The sequence below is a fragment of the Phyllostomus discolor genome, chromosome 4, assembly GCF_004126475.2.
Source record: "Phyllostomus discolor isolate MPI-MPIP mPhyDis1 chromosome 4, mPhyDis1.pri.v3, whole genome shotgun sequence".
Classification (NCBI taxonomy): Eukaryota; Metazoa; Chordata; class Mammalia; order Chiroptera; family Phyllostomidae; genus Phyllostomus; species Phyllostomus discolor.
The window spans coordinates 184,720,913-184,738,042 of NC_040906.2; the positions used below are offsets into that span (position 1 = coordinate 184,720,913).

General features: G+C 37.3%; 1 protein-coding gene across 1 annotated transcript; it reads right to left on the bottom strand.

Moving 5' to 3' along the window:
* Nucleotides 1-8,039: 8,039 nt before the first annotated feature.
* LOC114495388 (trace amine-associated receptor 2) lies at nt 8,040-13,501 on the bottom strand. Its single transcript, XM_028510654.2, has 2 exons — nt 13,382-13,501; nt 8,040-9,175 (listed from the first exon to the last, which is right to left on the bottom strand). The coding sequence occupies exons 1-2, from the start codon at nt 13,403-13,405 to the stop codon at nt 8,180-8,182; spliced, it is 1,020 nt and encodes a 339-aa protein (XP_028366455.2). The 5' UTR covers nt 13,406-13,501; the 3' UTR covers nt 8,040-8,179.
* Between the last annotated feature and the right edge of the window lie 3,629 nt (nt 13,502-17,130).

The window sequence follows — 17,130 nt, forward strand, 5'->3', positions numbered from 1 at the left end:
GACACATATTTTTGAATGAGTGCATATATGAATAAATGGCAAATTATGGCCATTTTTTAATATCTTCAGTGTTTTAATAAAAGCAATCGGTTCAATGTGCTTGAAATTTTGTTATAAATGAATGGACCAATTCAACAAGCACAGTTAATGAAAATGTGTTTTGGTATTAAATTGCTTCTGATGCTGCTATAAAATAACCGAGAGTAGCAGTTAGACAAGGAGAGCTGAGAGATTTGCCCTGGACATGTTTCACTGATCCTTTAGGCTAGTAAGAAGGGAACTGAAGATGTGGAGTCCAGGTAGAGCTGCAAAAGGAAAAGGAAAAGAAAGCTGTACTTGGGAGGTGGTGGCCAAGAGCCCCCTTGGTGTTTTATGAATGTGTTAAGATGCAGTTACAAGCTTTTTTTCTGTTCCTGATTCAATGCTTAGCACCTTTCCTACCACATAGGGGAGTTGGGATTTTCTCACAGCTGAAACTCACACGTTCTCAAAAATTAAAGAAAATACTGTGCCGGAGATCACAGACTCATAATTAATCTTGTACAGTATTTAAGTCCATAAAGGCACAGTTATGGACTTAACTGTGCAGTTAAGGCGCGTGCTAACCCAGGAAACTCTGCCATACCTCAATTGCCTGTATGATCCTAACAGTCACCACCACGACATTGAAACAGCCTCACACACAAGCAACTGCTCGAATTGTTTCTCAGGACTGGAAAGGTTCTATGAGGTGTTTCTACCTGAGATCAAATCTTCCACTATGCACACTTATATTTGTATAAGTGGAACTTCATATACTTTTGGAACTGGAAGCTACCTCAAATGGAATGTGATGCCATTTCCAGCGCCATGGCTAAGTTCCATTTCACAGTATGGCTCTGAAATCAGGCAGACCTGTGTTTCACTAAAGTGTCCCTAAGCCTTAGTTTTTCCCTTATAAATTAAGGATAATATAGCCTTCTTTACACATTTGATTTAGAGATTAAGGTAACATAAGAAAATGTGGCATCTTCTGCTAAGCACCCACTGAAGCACACATTAACCAGCTTTAACGACTGTATTCTTACTTACAAATAAACTTTTGTTTCATAACTTTCTCATAAGCATTATGGCATTTCCTTCAATTTTGCCCTTTGTTGAGCCTTGCATATAATCTATTATGTTGCACACAGCATCTATGAAATTGCTATTTTTGTATGTAAAAATGTTCAGATATTAATTATTTCTCATTCGGATCTTTTCCTTTCCCCTTCATATTTCAATTTCAAGCACTGAGTGATAAAAAAGTTGGAATATCTCCAGTCATAAAAATTTTCAAGTCAGATTTTCAATGCGAGATTATATCATGGAGCTAAAACATTTATCAAAGAGAAAGTCCAATGGGCTGAACACAGTTATTTCAGTAGAAGGAAGAGTTGGCCCAACAGCGAACTCTAGGTTCAGATTTTAGTTTTCACAGTCTGAAAATATGGATGGCATATGAAGATGAAGTAGAAAGTAGAAGGTTACAATCCATGGTTCTAACAGAAGGAGGCAAATATAGTAACATGCTCTGATTAAGGTACCAACTGACACAATGCCACCATTGCTATAAAAGATGTTCCCGTCTTCTAGAACTGAGCTATTCAGGTAAAGTTTCCATTACCACCTCTGCATGTATGTATGGACAGATATATAAATTAATTCAAATTATGATTTCTTCTTATTTTTATTTGTTGAAAACATCAGATAAGAAGGATCAGCAAAGGCAAATATGAGCAATTAGCGTAACACACTTATTCAAATTAAGTGTAATAAGAAGCAAATTTTAAAGTTTTTCTATTTGAGCACAAATGTGGATAATGTTCATAAATAATGTGCTTTCTTTTTCACCTTAAATTCTGATTTCCCTGTGCTTCTAGAATTTAAGGCTAAAATCTAAAATATTTTAGCTGATTAGATAATTGCTTAAGAAAATCACATAAAATTTGAAACTACCCTCTCTAACCACTTCTGAATGCCTGCTCAGGGTGTGCTAGGTAGAAGGAAGAGTTTCTTACCAAAACCAGTTCCCATTTAAAGACCGGGAACTAACATTAACACTGATTGTTGCATCATTTCTCTTGCCACAGTCCAGAGGAAAATGTCAAATGCTACACAATCTATTTAAAATTGATCTTAAAGTCTAGATTCTTAAATCTAAATTCTATTTTTAAAGCTCTAAAATTATTCTAAGTCTAAAAGCAAACCTCATCCAAAAAGAAAATTTGTATTAATTTTGATTAAACTAATTAAATAACAACAGGGTGGCAGTACAATTTCATGAGTGATTTCCAAATTTAGACTAGTATTGTGTTACAAATCTATAAGTGGTATACGTAGTATAATAGAAAAGATAAGCAACAGTTTGAAATTTATCAAAATTCATTATATTGTACTTTTTGATTATTCTCTAATATCTAACACAGATAATAGTGAGTATTTAAAGACTACAGTAACAAAGACTACTTCAAGCCATTTTAGGGATAAAAATGAGTTGGCTGTATTCTAATGTGGCACTGAAAATTGAGATAACTAAAGACACTGAATTCTCCTATAAATTTACTTTGTATCTATTTATGCTAATTTACACATTGAAACATCAAAAAGTAAAAATAGTGTCTGGCAAGTAAAAACATTTATTCCAAATAGCTCACAGTTCCTAAGTGAGCCTTAGAAAGCCACATGGCAGTTGGCAGTGGGCAGAGATGACATCTTGAAACTCCTGTCCTCTTAAAAGCAGTGGGGAGAGAGTGACAGTGAACACTCTCACAGAACAGGTAGAGCGACCCCCATTTCAGGCAGCAGAGGCAGAGAAGAGAGTGAAAATTAAAACCAAAGCAAAGCATCATCGTTGTGATGAGCCATAAACTACAGCATTATTGGAAAACTAGAAGAGAAGAAACTTTACTATAACTAAGTACCAGAAAATGTGTTAGAAGTAAGTGGCTAAAAAAGAGTTGATTTAAATAATATTTTATAAAGACTACAGATATAGGGTGGGGCAAAAGTAAGTTTATACTGTTCATATGGAAAATAATATAATTAATAAATAGCACTACAAGAATAAACTCTGTGTTTTGTGCACCCACAACTGTAAACCTCCTTTGGCCCCACCCTGTACTTTTCTTCAGTGGATACAGTGAAAAGGATCTGGGACAACATGCCTAGCTAAAACACTGTGAATGTATCTTTCAGCATCTATTTGCATGGAAACTGTGGCTGTAGCCTTTCTCCCCTTCAGGCGATGATACTCCAGCCACCCTTGGCCACACTGGGCTCTCTATTGCCCTACAAATGCCCACTCTGTGGCTTGGCCAGCTCCCTCTCCTCCACCTGATTGTCAGCCCTTTCATCTGTGCCCTGTCAGGGCTTAGCTCACACACCATTTCTTTCTAGAACTCATTTTTTGACTCTCCCATTTGGAGAAAATCTCATACTGTTACAGACTATCGGGGGAGGTCAAAGATTTTAAAGATGAGAGTTGCCATTTCCTCATTTATAACTGACTTTGATTTCAAATACCTTTGTTTCTTCTGCCACACACAACACTTTTTAAAACTGCCTTATCTTCACCATAGATTTCTGAAGAAATTTACAGTTACTGAGATAACATCCCATTAACTATCTAATCCTTGAAATATTTAACATGCATAGCAGGGAGGCAGTTGATTTAAATGGAAAGAAAAGAAGGAACTCTAACACACCATGCATTTAGTCTTATTGTATTAGTGACATCTGTTTGAAAAAGACAAAAATATTAGGAAAGAGTAAATGCTGCTTAGCAAGTAGCTAATAAACCCCCTTTAAAACAAAAAGCATCTCAAATGACACAACATAAAAAAAATAAAAATAATGGGTGTCTTAAGGTTTCTAAATTACTTGAAAGCTACATTTCCACTGTGTCCTTCCAGCGGTTCCATGTATGTATGAAAGAACGAGTTGTGGGGTGACTCCTGCTACTAAATGCTGGAACAAATGTTATAATCCAGGTCTCCTGGCTCCTGCTTCAGGCAAACTCTCACCACCCCTCCCCATCTCCAGTGCTGGGCCACAACTCACTGAGCATGTATTCGGGCAACAGGAAAGTCTCCGGTGTTATCTGCTGGTAGTTTCTCCCACCAAGTACTTGCTAATCAAAGTCTGGTCCACAGACCAGCCACAACATCACCTGGGAACACTTTTGGAAATGTAAAAAAGTGTAAAAACTCAGACCCATCCCAAAATGTACTTTTTGGTAAGATGTCTAAATTTTTGGTATGGCTGTTGAATTCAAGAACAGTTCTTGCCAACCCAAACATTTAGTTTTTAGGTTGGGCACCTTTATGTCTGAAAGGAGTGAATAACCTGAGAGCACAGAGAAACAGGATATCCTAAGTAAATGCTGCTTACAAGAGACAAAATACCAAAAATAAAATATGTAGTATTTGACAGTGAATGAAGCAGTATGTAGCAAGATTTTAAATTAATATATAATATTAAAGGGAAGAGTGAATTTTAACATTATTAAAATTCTTGCATAACTTACTTTTACTAAATTGTGTCCTTCGTAATTCTTGTACTTTGCAAAACCACTTTTTATATTGTCGCTACATAGAAATTCATAAACTGCAAATAAATTTTGATGAAAAATTTAAGAACTTTCTTTCACCTAAATGTAATAACAACTATTTTTCAGTTAGAAAAAACCCTACCTTCTCCACTTCGTCCTATTTGTAACAATTTCTGGTTCTCTTTAAAATTTAATTATTACTGTTCAATTATTTTGAAGAGAATAAATTGACAATTAAAAAAACAGTACATTTCCAATTGTTTCTATCGACTCCAGTACCTTCCCTCTCCTGAAGAGCTAGTTGTGAATCAATGCCTCTCTTCTGGTGGCTTTGCAGGCACGAGGTTGGGAAATTCTGAAAAGTGCAGTGTTGAGGATTAAGATATCTGATTCATATAAATCTGCTTCTGTTCTCAAGAGAACTGGAGTGAAGAACTCAGATCCAGGAGCTCCAAGAGAGGAACTGCAGAGCCCCAGAGGAATTGCTCTTTTAAACTCTCTTTCCTATGGGAAATTGAAATATTCTTTGTATTTTTAATGTCCCAGGTATTTTTCAGCTTCTTTTTCCCAAAGAAGGACAATGATGTCTAGTGCCTTCATTGTCACTTGGGTTTCACTCTAGGAAGTTGAGGTAATGAAGTATCTGTATATTGAAAGTACATAGACATGTGTAGCCTAAATTAAATGTTGGCTGATATCCAAAGGAGGATCAGTTGTCTGAATTACAAAAGATTTCTGTTTTCATTTTGATCCCCAGATGTAATGAAAACATTTTGTGGTGGGAGGGAAGCATTTATTTTTTACTCCAGTGATTTGTACAAGTTTGACTAAAATCCTTAGTTGAAAAAAAAGAGGGAAAAAACCCCAAGTGTCACAAATCTTGAAAATAATAGTCCAGTAAATGACACTGAGTGAGAAGTCGTGGGAGCTGGGTCCTAGTCCTGCATCTATCGTTAGTGGTACAACCGGGGACAAAGCACTGATGTCCCCAGGTTCATCTCCATCATCTCTACCTTCCTATGAAGCTCTGGGTGTGGAGAGGAGACATCACTAACTGTGGGAAGGGAAAGCAAGGGGAAGCATGGGAGGCAGAACATTCACAGGGGGCTGTGTCACTCCTTCCCCAGCAAACAAGGCAGGACGGCTGCACTAGGAAACAATCCGGGGCCGGGAAACGGTGGGGCTAACCAGCACAGCTTCACAGAGGAGCTAGTGGAATGGTGTTTAAAGTACAAATAGGACTTTAATACAAAGAGAAATATTGTAAGAACCTTGATGGTGCACACATAAAACTGCCATATTATTATTTCATCAGCAAGCACCGGCATAGACAATAACCAACTTCACAAATATCATCAGTCATTTAAAAGGACAGTCATAAACTCCTTTCCAAAAGATGTCAACAGGCAACCTTACACCAAGCTATTTCATTTTATTTTCTAAAGTTGTATAGTAACGAATTGAGAGGTAAACTTAATAAATATTAATTCAAAATAATTCTACTTCACAATAAGGTGAAAATCTGTTTACTCATGTCTTAGCAATTGGTGTTTTAAAATAAAAACAGAAAGTCTTTATGTGTATGCATGTTTGAATACCAAAACCGAATCACTTCATTAAGAACTACCAAAACAAAACCCTTAGTAGTATCCAACATGCCACATTAGGTCTCATAAAACCACCTGCCTTTAATTTCCCTGTTCTTTTTTTGTAAAGATTTTATTTATTTATTTTTAGAGAGGGAAGGGAGGGAGAAAGAGAGAGAGAGAGAAACATCAATGTGCAGTTGCTGGGGGCCGTGGCCTGCAACCCAGGTATTTGGCCTGACTGGGAATCAAACCTGTGATACTTTGGTTCGAGCCCGCGCTCAATCCACTGAGCTATGCCAGCCAGGGCTAATTTCCCTGTTCTTGAAAAATCTCTTTTCACATTTATTTTGTACTTATAGTCTCTTTTGCCATTTCAAAGAAGCTGCACTATTCTACCTCTGCCCTACAGGCTGTGGGGAGGGACCCGGCCATCAGCAGGACAGCAAGGATGGGGGGCAGTAGGGGGCCCAGATGCCATGTGTGGGCCTGTCTTTGGGCAGCTGCACAAGGTTAGCACTCACGCTGCTAGCTGAATGGCCACTGCTTAACTGTGTGACCTGTTCCACGGACTAAGGTCAAAGTGAATTTGTGGGCCATTATATAAACTTCTCCACACAAAAAATTGTTAATTTGTTCATTGAAATGTTATAAATGAGGAAATGAAACAAAAAACATTTTAGTGAAACAGTTTACTTATATATGAAAAAACACATATACAAAACATGTACATATATATACATAAAATAAAGAAGTTATAAGGTAATATTTGTCCTCAATGCAAGTGATATATTTCAGATTATCTATTTTCTTCTATTGTAGTTTGATTTTCAATAAAAATGTGATTTGCAGCCATTAGTGTGTGGAAATCACTCATACTCACTTGCAAGAATAGGTTAAATTTTTAACATTTTTGAGAGGCAGCTGGCATTACATTCACAGTTAGAAATTGGCTAATTGAAGATTATTTCTAATATACACCAAGAAAATTATTAAATTCTACCAATCAGGCTTTTCTTTTTTCAGAAACAAGTGTCAAATATTTACCAGCACACCAATGCTTGATGAGCACTAAAACAATTTGACCAGTTATTACTGGGTCTTAGCTTACAGTTAAAAAGACACTGAGTAACAAATACCATATAGAGTTCCCAGTACCCAGAGACCACCTCGCCCAGTACGTACTAGTTTTCTTTTTTGTTTTCTTCTCTCACTTTTCTATTATTCAAACATGTATGTATCAATATTAAGCAAAAAGGAATGGTGAATTCAAAACACAACTTTTGGACTATATATTTCACGTTTATTAAAAATCAGGATACCAATTAGCAATACAAAAAGCCGATGAGCCTGAGGAAGAAAGGAAGGCACTGCATCTAATAAGATAGAAATTGCTGTGATTAAGATGAGACCTGCATGAACACGTGGTTGACGCTGCGGCTTCAGTTACACAATTTCCATTTCTCTTCCATTTCAAAAATGTTTAACCTCACAACAGTAACATCAAGTCAAGGCTTAACTCTCAGCTAACTGATGACTGATTCCTGACAGCATGTGCATTTCTGAAATTGTTAATTCTGTATTTATTTACCTATAGTTTTTAGTTGTCGATATGTCAAAATACATCTGGTCAGACATGGAAGGAGAAAACGTGGATGGGACTATCCCGGGAGGTGTGCGTGGTGGGGAAGGGGCCGCAGCCCTGGAGCTCAGCTGTGGTTGCTCCCTTCCACGTAGTTCAAAAGATTTTGTGTATCTTCATCCCACTCCCACCTTTTTTCAACTTCTTTTCACCTTTCTAACGTTCTTTTTTTTTTTCTCTACCTGGAAGTAGTGTGCATATGAAGTATGCTGAAAAGGAGCAATTTTTGGTCAAAAATGAGTCCTCTTCTTTTCCTCAAGTCTTAGAAACTAAGAGCTTTCCATGATAGTCAAAATACATCACACACACACGCATACTTTAAATGATTTCATTCTTCTTACTTCCAGTTCTTTTTCTTCAATTCACTCATACAGAATAAGTCTATTCAGTTTCTTTTTGAGTAAATAAATTAGTGTTATGGAAATGTGAGGTGAAAACTTTACCTAGTAAAATGTACTTAAGTGCTCTGCGAAACCAGGGATAGAAGAAACCATATATTAAGGGATTACACGTGGAATTGAAATAGCCAAACCATGTCAAAGCATCAAACAAAACCACCGGGGTAGAGAAGTTCAAAAAGGGGTCCAATAAAATTGTGAAGAAACAGGGAAACCAACACAGCAAGAAAACACCCATCACTATCCCTAAAGTTTTGGCTGCTTTTTTGTCTTTCTTCATTTGAGTGTTTTGATTTTCTGATAAGTTGTTGATCGCACGAGCGTGTTTTCTGGAAACTGCAAAAATTTGGCCATAAATCCCCACCATCACTGACCCAGGAGTGAAGAAACCCGCCATGAACAAGGTGGTCCCCCATAACTTGTTGAACATTACTGGGCAGGAACTGGAACAAGAGACCAAGATATCATAGCCCTCTATCCCATCGGCGTAGGCCTCGGAGAAGACCACTCCGAATGCAAACGCTCCAGGGACTGTCCAGCAGAGCAGCAGCAACCGCTTAATGACTGGAATGGTCATTTTGGTGGAATACCGTAAAGGGTAACAGATAGCATAAAATCTATCAATGGCCACGGAGCAAAGATGGAAAATGGACGTTATGCTAAGCATCAAGTCAAAACTATAATGAATCTTGCAAAATGTGAGCCCGAAATACCAGCAGTTCTCCACTGATCTGACCATACTGTACGGCATGATGGTGAAGCCCAGGAGGAAGTCGGTGACCGCCATGGAGAGGATGAGGAAGTTGGTTGGCGTGTGCAGCTGCCTGAAGTAGGAGATGGAAACGATCATGGTCAGGTTGCCGAAGACCGTGATGAATATGGCTCCTGCCATAAATGAGTACATGGCTGTGCGGATGCCCAGCGGCCTTAGGTTTTCTGGGCAAGATCCATTTCCATATTCAGAGCAGTTGAATGTTTCCTTCAGGAAAAGCAAGGACACATGGAATTTTGTCAGACAATAGATAAAACTTTCTATGTTTTATATAGTTTTCCTAGAAGAATCTAGAAAGCTATAAAAGACTCAAGGAACATAGTTTATGCTAAAATATTTACTTATGATGTATTTATTTATTTAAATCTTTATTTGCAACTTCATAGAATTCTAATGGGTTTAAATGATCATTGTTTATACTTTCCTTGATTCAGATTATACCACTAAAATTTAGAAAGCTCTTACTTTATTATGCCAGGGCCTGAAATTTAAAAAGAAGACAAGATGAAGAAGGAGGAGAAGGAGAAAGAAGTTTATTATTGAACTTATTACAATTGATCTTCCTTGTACATGTACAAAGGCTAGATACCCACTGAAAACTACATTCACTTCTTCAGGTGAGTCAGGAATACAAAATCAAATTTGATTTGATTGGGGCCTATACCTTTGTGGGACCAGGAGGTTATTATTTTTAGTTATGTGTTCCACTATTTTCATTATGTTTCATTTTTTAGGTTGAAGTTCTTTGAAAGAGGAAGAATCATACAAGGATATCTAATGATCTGGCGGAATCATCTTCTTCAGTCATCCGTGAAGCCTTGCAAAGCATCTCACCAGCCAGAGCAGCTAAAGCAGAGGTGGGCAAAGACCAAAGCTGGACTATTTTCACTTTTTTAGGAAGAGCAAGTGCACCTCCTCAGTGCCTCTTCTCCCAGCCCCATGTAATGAACTTGTAATAACAAGTTCCCTTGTGTGGGTCACCCAGAGAGCTAGGAGCAAATGATTAGAAAGCTTTAGGAAAGCAAGCCATCTCCACTGCAGTAAAAACAAGTGGTTCATGCTGTCCTTGTATTGGCCCAGTATCTTCCTTTTGCATATAAAAATCAGCATGTATAAAAAGCATTATTAAATACAAAGCGCAACTACAAAAATTTCTTAATTTTTTTATTTATTGATTTGTGAGAGAGAAACATTGATTTGTTTTTCCACTTATTTATGTATTCATTGGTTGATTCTTGTATGTGCTTTGACCAGGAATTGAACTCACAACCTTGGCATATTGAGATGACACTAATCAAATGAACTACCCAGCCAGGGACAAAGCATGACTATTAAAATGACAAAAAGCCTTTAGCCATCAATGACTTCACACATATCAGACCGGGCCAATTACTAATAGATAATGCAATAAGTTCTCAGCTTCTGTGATGTAAGAGCACCACCACGCATAACTGTTTATTGAATGCCTACAATATACAAGACTCAATGAAAGAATGAGAAAGAATAAACCAGTCCATGGCTGCAGAAAGTCTACACAACAGGTGAAGAGACAAAACACACCGACACGTAAAAACTAAATGATCTTGTACCGCAGATAAAAAAAAATAACAGTGGTGATTAATTGACCAAAGAAAGGTCTAGGCAAAATGTGAAATCAAACATCAAAAATGGGCAAGGAAATTTCAGGCTGGGGTAGACAAGAATATTCTCGCTGAAGGTGGGGCTTTCGACTTGCTTTTTTTTTTTTAATTTTAATCATTGTTCAAGTACAGTTTTCTCCCCCCTACTCCCATTCCAGCCCACCCACCCAACCCTCCCCACTTCGACTTGCTTTTAAAGGGTAAAGGGGATTTGAGCAGAAGAGAAAAAAGCCTATTCCAAGAAGAAAGGTTGAGTGAAGAAAAAGCACCAAGATTTGTGGAGGCATTTGAAAGCCACTCACAGGGTGTCTGAAACACATCAGAGAAAATAGGGGGTTGAAGAGACAACAGGGTGGGCAAGGAGAGAGTTTGCAGTTTTGTTGCTGACTCCAAGATTGTGATCTTGACCACATATAGTCAAAGGAGCTTTTCCACTGGGCTCTCAAATTTAAATAGTGATTTTAAAAAGAAAGAAAATAAAGCAATTAAGTTAGCTACAGGAGAATGAATGCAGATTTGAAACTAAAAGCTCTCTCCTACTGATTTAAAGTGTTCAGTTCCGGGCAATTTTATTTTTTTTCTCCTTTTTCCTCTGGAGTCACATCCCTACCTGGGCAGAACCAATGACCTAACTGTGACACAGGACACGTTTTAGCAATGGAAGTAAAGATGGAGAAGGAGGGATGCGGGTGATATCATTGCATTACGGGAATGCTACCCAGCTGCCCTTGGGATCTGCCAACTAATGCCCTGATGGCTACTTACAGAAACAACAGACTTATTTCTGAAAAATGTTTTGGCCAGAACATTTTTTTCCAAAATGTTCTAAACATGTACAACTGATTCTTAACTAGTACTCATTCTTTGCAGAGAGCATAGGGATTTCTAGTATGTGTATAGCATTTCTCTCCTTTTCCTCCTAGAACATCCTAGGGAAAAAAAGGTAGAAGAGAGTAAGAGGTGAGGAATTTCCCCCAATCTCTGTGCCACATTTTTCTGCTGCTTGTCTCTTCTTGTGAGCCCCTGCTGACCCGCAGAAAATTCACCACAGAGGAAAATCCTGGGAGAAAATGCAGTGTTATAAAAGAGAAGGGAAGGTTCAAATCACCTCCTGTTAATTCATTCAAGAGCATAGGGGAGCCAAAGAAAATTTTGTTAGTTTATTTTTAAATCACTTTACTTCTCGAAAGAAAAGCTAAGGGAAATAACAATTTCATTATAATGAAAATAGCACACACACAATATTCTTGTGCTACAGGAAACCCCACAGCAACGACACATTACAAAATTTGATTCCAAACTGCTCTGTGCTTGTGGCTTAGTGACTAATATTGTTAATCACCCTACCATTCCACTTTTGGAAAGTCTTAATCCTTTTAACTTTTAAAGCCATGGCGTGACTGTTAATAAAGTTCTTTGAAACACGTAGTGTGACATATACATTAGCATTTGTGTTCCTCATGCATTGGCTGCAGAGCAGACAGGAACACATCAGGTGAAAATTCAGGGAGCTTATCAAACAGCGCTTTCAAGTCACTTCCATTCATCATTCTCCACGGTGCATTTGACTTGTTTCTCCCACGTGACAGCCATCATCATTTTAACCCTTTTAATGGCTATATCATTTGCAACTTTCAGATTGCTTGTCTGTGAAAGCTAAATGCATAAAACAATATTTTCAAGGTTATATTCTGTGTCTTTTTTTCTGTTTTTTAGACCTGTTAATATAAACACATGGGTACATAGATTGCAACAAAATTAAGTGGGAAATCTGATCTTTTCTCCATTACTGTTATGTTTCTACAAAACATAAAAATGAAAGATTTGGGACACAATTTCTTGTCCATTCAGTGTATTAATAAATACTATATCTAAACTTTATTCTACTGAATTGTTAAAATAAAAGTGTCTTTTGCATTTTTCCAAGGAAGCAATTAAATTGCAGAACCATGACCATGATAATAAAGAATTTTCTGATTTTTCTAATGTGATCTTATTTCTTTTTAACTTATCATTACATTTGGTAAGTGCTTTTATAATATTAAATATTCCTCAGCTTTAGCAACCACTTTTAAACTTCTAAGGGACTTTACAAAGCCTGTCTTCCTACTAATCATTCTTTCTATTTTCCTTGAATTCTTTTTCCCTTACTCAAGCTATTGATTTCTTTCAGTTGTTCAATTTCTATTAAATATTAAACGTAAATGAATCCCAGCATATTAAATAATACATATGAACAGCCTTAGCATAATGCCTGATACATAAAGAGCTCCATCAGAGGTAACTTTCCTCTCATCCTTCTTCCTTCCTCCCTCATTAGGATGAACACCACATTCAATAACAGACACGAACAGAAAAAGATTTCTCCTGAGAAAGTAAAGGTGTGGGATTGTGTGCAAAAAGCCCAGGTAGTTGCTTTAACTTCTGCATCACTTGGGTGAACACCATAGCTTACTCAACCACTTAGGACGAGTTAACCCTGCCAGGGACCCTAAATCTTCTTCCCAGGAAATGCAGGGCACTGCCCAAAGGCAACACGCTCTCCTTGTTCAGATATTTAAAAGGCTCTCTCTTTTATTATAAAATTTTCTTAAATCCTACATATATAAGCTTCCATATTCCTACACATTCTCTCTGTGCATAAACCAAATGCAAGAATGAAAGAATCAAGATACCAGCAATACAACTACATTAGGGTGACAATTTACTTCTTAAGGAAACCTCAAGGAAGAGAAAACACAGATCTACCCTTGTTCATCCCTTCTCCACATACCTGCTGCACTGTAGAAGATTCCATTGTTAATTAGACTCCTTACTGAAGGAACTTTATTTCTTTGTTTATTTCTAACTCCAGTCACTGCTTATATGGAACTAGAAAACCTGAACTATGTGAATTGTGCTATTCAATAACTTAACAATTAGTCTCAAGGGAATTGGGTCTGAAAAGATTTTTTTAAAGTAAAAATTAACCCTGCTTTTCTAAAGTTTAATAGCTTAATGAGCCTAAAACACTCCATCCTCTCAGGACTCTCAGCTTACCTAAGTTTTCATCACCTGCAGCTCTGAAGGCTCTAAATCTCCTATTATATATCGACTGTAAAGCAGATCTGATCAACTGGGTTAGCGGTGGCTTTAAGGAACCTGATCCAGCCACACTGGGTGGGATCAGAGGTTCAGTTAGAAAAATGGATACGTGCCCTTCACCTCTGTAGAAAATCTGAGACTACCCCTATCTATATTTTGCTTCATGGTCTAGTCATTGAGAAGAGGCCTTACCACCCATTGGGTTTCTCCTTTTTCCTTTGTATAAATCCAACTAAAAGGATAAATCTAATCAATCCTCTTAGACCCAGGTGAATGGGGCATAATTATTATCTCTTGAAGGAACTCACATGGTGATGCCAACACTTCTCAGATGCTACCGACTTAAATCTACTCGTGCATGTTAAAGGCTCTACTTCTTTGTGTTCTTTTAAAATGTGTAAGTTTATTTTTCATTGATGGGCCAGCCTTGGATGGCAGCATAGTCAAGATGTAGATAAACTATAATACTGGTCACTAAAGACATCGGGGTCCAGCTTGAATTATAATTTTGCCTAATCTATGTGCTCTCAGTCAGCTTAGCTCAGGGCTGCTGCTTGGGCATGTAATGCCCAGTCACATGGGGAACTGAACTCCAATGGCCCATGCTTGGTTTAATGCTTTACAGTCATATTCCTGAAATTTTTAATAATTTTTAACAAAGGACTCTGCATTTTCATTTTACAAAAACATTCACAAGTGATGTAGTTGGTCTTGGCTCAGTCTTTCTCAGGGGATCGTTTTGAAATTATAACAAAGAGTAACTAAAAATACTTTTTTTCATTTCAGAGCAGATTCATATTTATATCATGTTATGATGAGAAACATGTATGGGAAAGTATTTCAAAAGAAAGTTTTACAAATAGCGCAGTTGTTTGCCAAGAAGTAGAACTTAATTTCTTTAATATCAGAAGATGTTACTACTTAAAATTTGCCAGGGACTTCTATCTTTGCTGGGCAGATGGTGAGTCATTTTGGATAAACCTTCCTGATTCTGTAAAGAACTACTTAAGCCTTTTCTTTCAGTTACCTGTATTTTGCCGTGTATGATGTGCACCCATGGTTTTTGTGCACGTTATACATGAGATTATTATACCCAGAACATGTTAATCATTAAAGCCATGTATAATGTGCATCCTTATTTTTCCCTCAAAAATTTTGGCAAAATGGTGTGCATTATACATGGCAAAATACAGTAGGTAGATGGCAGATAAGTAGCAGGGGGAGGTTAGAACTTAAGTTATAATTTCCAAAGAGCTAAGAATCCCACATGGGGAAAAAGCAATCAGTCCGGTACTCTGCCTATTGAGGTTCACTGCTGTTTGAGTGTATCCAGTAAACTCAAATATACCATTTTAGACAGGCTGGCAAGAAAAATCATGAGGGCTTTCCTGACTGAACCTGACCATGAGGAAGGTGGGAGGACTGATGGTGCAGACAGGGTCAAAACCAAATCCTAGAAACAATATATGGCTGAGCCTTGAAAACTGGCCGAGCTGGTTCTTCTGAACCAGCCTCTCTGATCCCGAGGGCAAGATCTGAAAGAAAGAGCTCTTTGGTGAATGTAAGTGTAATGAGCTCCAGCTCACTCTCCTGTCCAAGCCCTTGGGAATAGTAGCTTCCCCTCACTGTCCATTAGCCCCACAGCACTGCAGACGGAATGGCATCGTCTTCTAACTTGAACAGTGACACCTTGTGGCAATTTAGGAGAAATGATTCAGTCCCCTGTGACTATAACTAAAAGATCCAAAAGGAAATACAAAAGCTGGCTAACTGATTTAAATAATACAAAGAGATGTGATCTTATTTTGTATCTCAAGCTGGAGCAAAAAGATACATCAATAATGTAAGTTTTCACATTTTTTTAAAGATTTTATTTATTTATTTTTAGAGAGGGAAGGGAGGGAGATAGGAGAGAGAGAGAGAGAGAGAGGGAGAGAGAGAGAGAGAGAAACATCAATGTGCGGTTGCTGGGGGTTATGGCCTGCAACCCAGGCATGTACCCTGTCTGGGAATCAAACCTGGAACACTTTGGTTCCCATCCCGCGCTCAATCCACTGAGCTACACCAGCCAGGGCTAGTTTTCACATTTTTAATGGAACTCACGTGTGTAGAACTTGAATTAACCACAACCATGCCACATATGTCTTACTTGCTTTATTCCTTTGTTTGTAACATAATAAACACCCGTGACTATGAACTAAGTTGACAATAGTTTACATCAATAAGTTGACATAGTTAAATTAAACTAAATAGACGATAGTAAAATCTAGAAGAAAAAAGTGACTGAACTACTAGACTAGACCTGTATGTTGCTTTCTGCCAATCACCCCAGGTAGCTACTATCTTGAGTTTTATTTTTATTGCTTTTTGTATTCTCTTAATAGCTTTATCACATGTATTTGTATTAACTAAATCAAAGCATTTCGGGGATTACTTATTTTTGAATTCTATATAAAATAGATATCATGTACTTTGTTGTCTTTTAGAATTTGTTTTGCTCTTATTTTTTAACTCAACTTTATGCTATGTATCTGTAGTTCTTTATTTTCATTACCTTATAGTAATTTTTTTATGTTTTCTCCTATCAATGGATATTTGAATTATTTCTAGTTCTTTTGCTATTTTGAACAGTGATGTCTTTAACATTCTTGTGCAAGTCGCCTGCTGCACATATCCAAGAGATTTTATTGGAAATATACATGAGAAAGTAATTGCAGAATCAACAAGAATCTGAATATTCAACTTCACAAGACTAAAACAAACTGTATTCCAAAATGGCTGTATTAATTCGCATTCTTACAATCAATATGTAGAAATTTTATTGACCTACATCTAACATGGTATTGTCAAGATGAAATTCTTGACAATCTAATAAGTAAAAAATGGCATTTTATTGTAGTCTTGATGTGCATTTTCTTGATTACCAATGAGATAAAACATTTATTCATATGTGTATTATCTTTCATTGTTTCTCCTTCTGTGAAATCCTGTCATTACTTTTGCTTATTTTCCAAGACATAAGAATTCAGAAATTTGGAGAGTAAAAACAAAAAACATATTCCAAACATATATAAACCAAAGGGGAGAGCTTTGTTAAGCTTGGATTATATCACCTTGGGTTTGGGAAGGACCAGGTGCTTTTTCAAACTAACCAGTCAATTTTCCAACCCTTCATGCGTTATGGTTGGGTCATCCCCCTAACTAATCCATTTCCTAGATCTTCCCCAAAGTTTGTGTCCCTTATCTAATCTGATCCTTTTCTCAGGCTAGGCTCTGCCCCTTAGGTAGCCATCCTAGTTCTTACTGTGACTGCCTCATGGTGGAAGGAACTTCCCCCAGTGGTGGCTTCTACTGGGTATGCAACCAACAGAGGAATTTCTCCTGCTGTTTTTCTTCCTCCTTTGTCAATGCCTGGTAATGATCCTTCTTGCCCCGTTC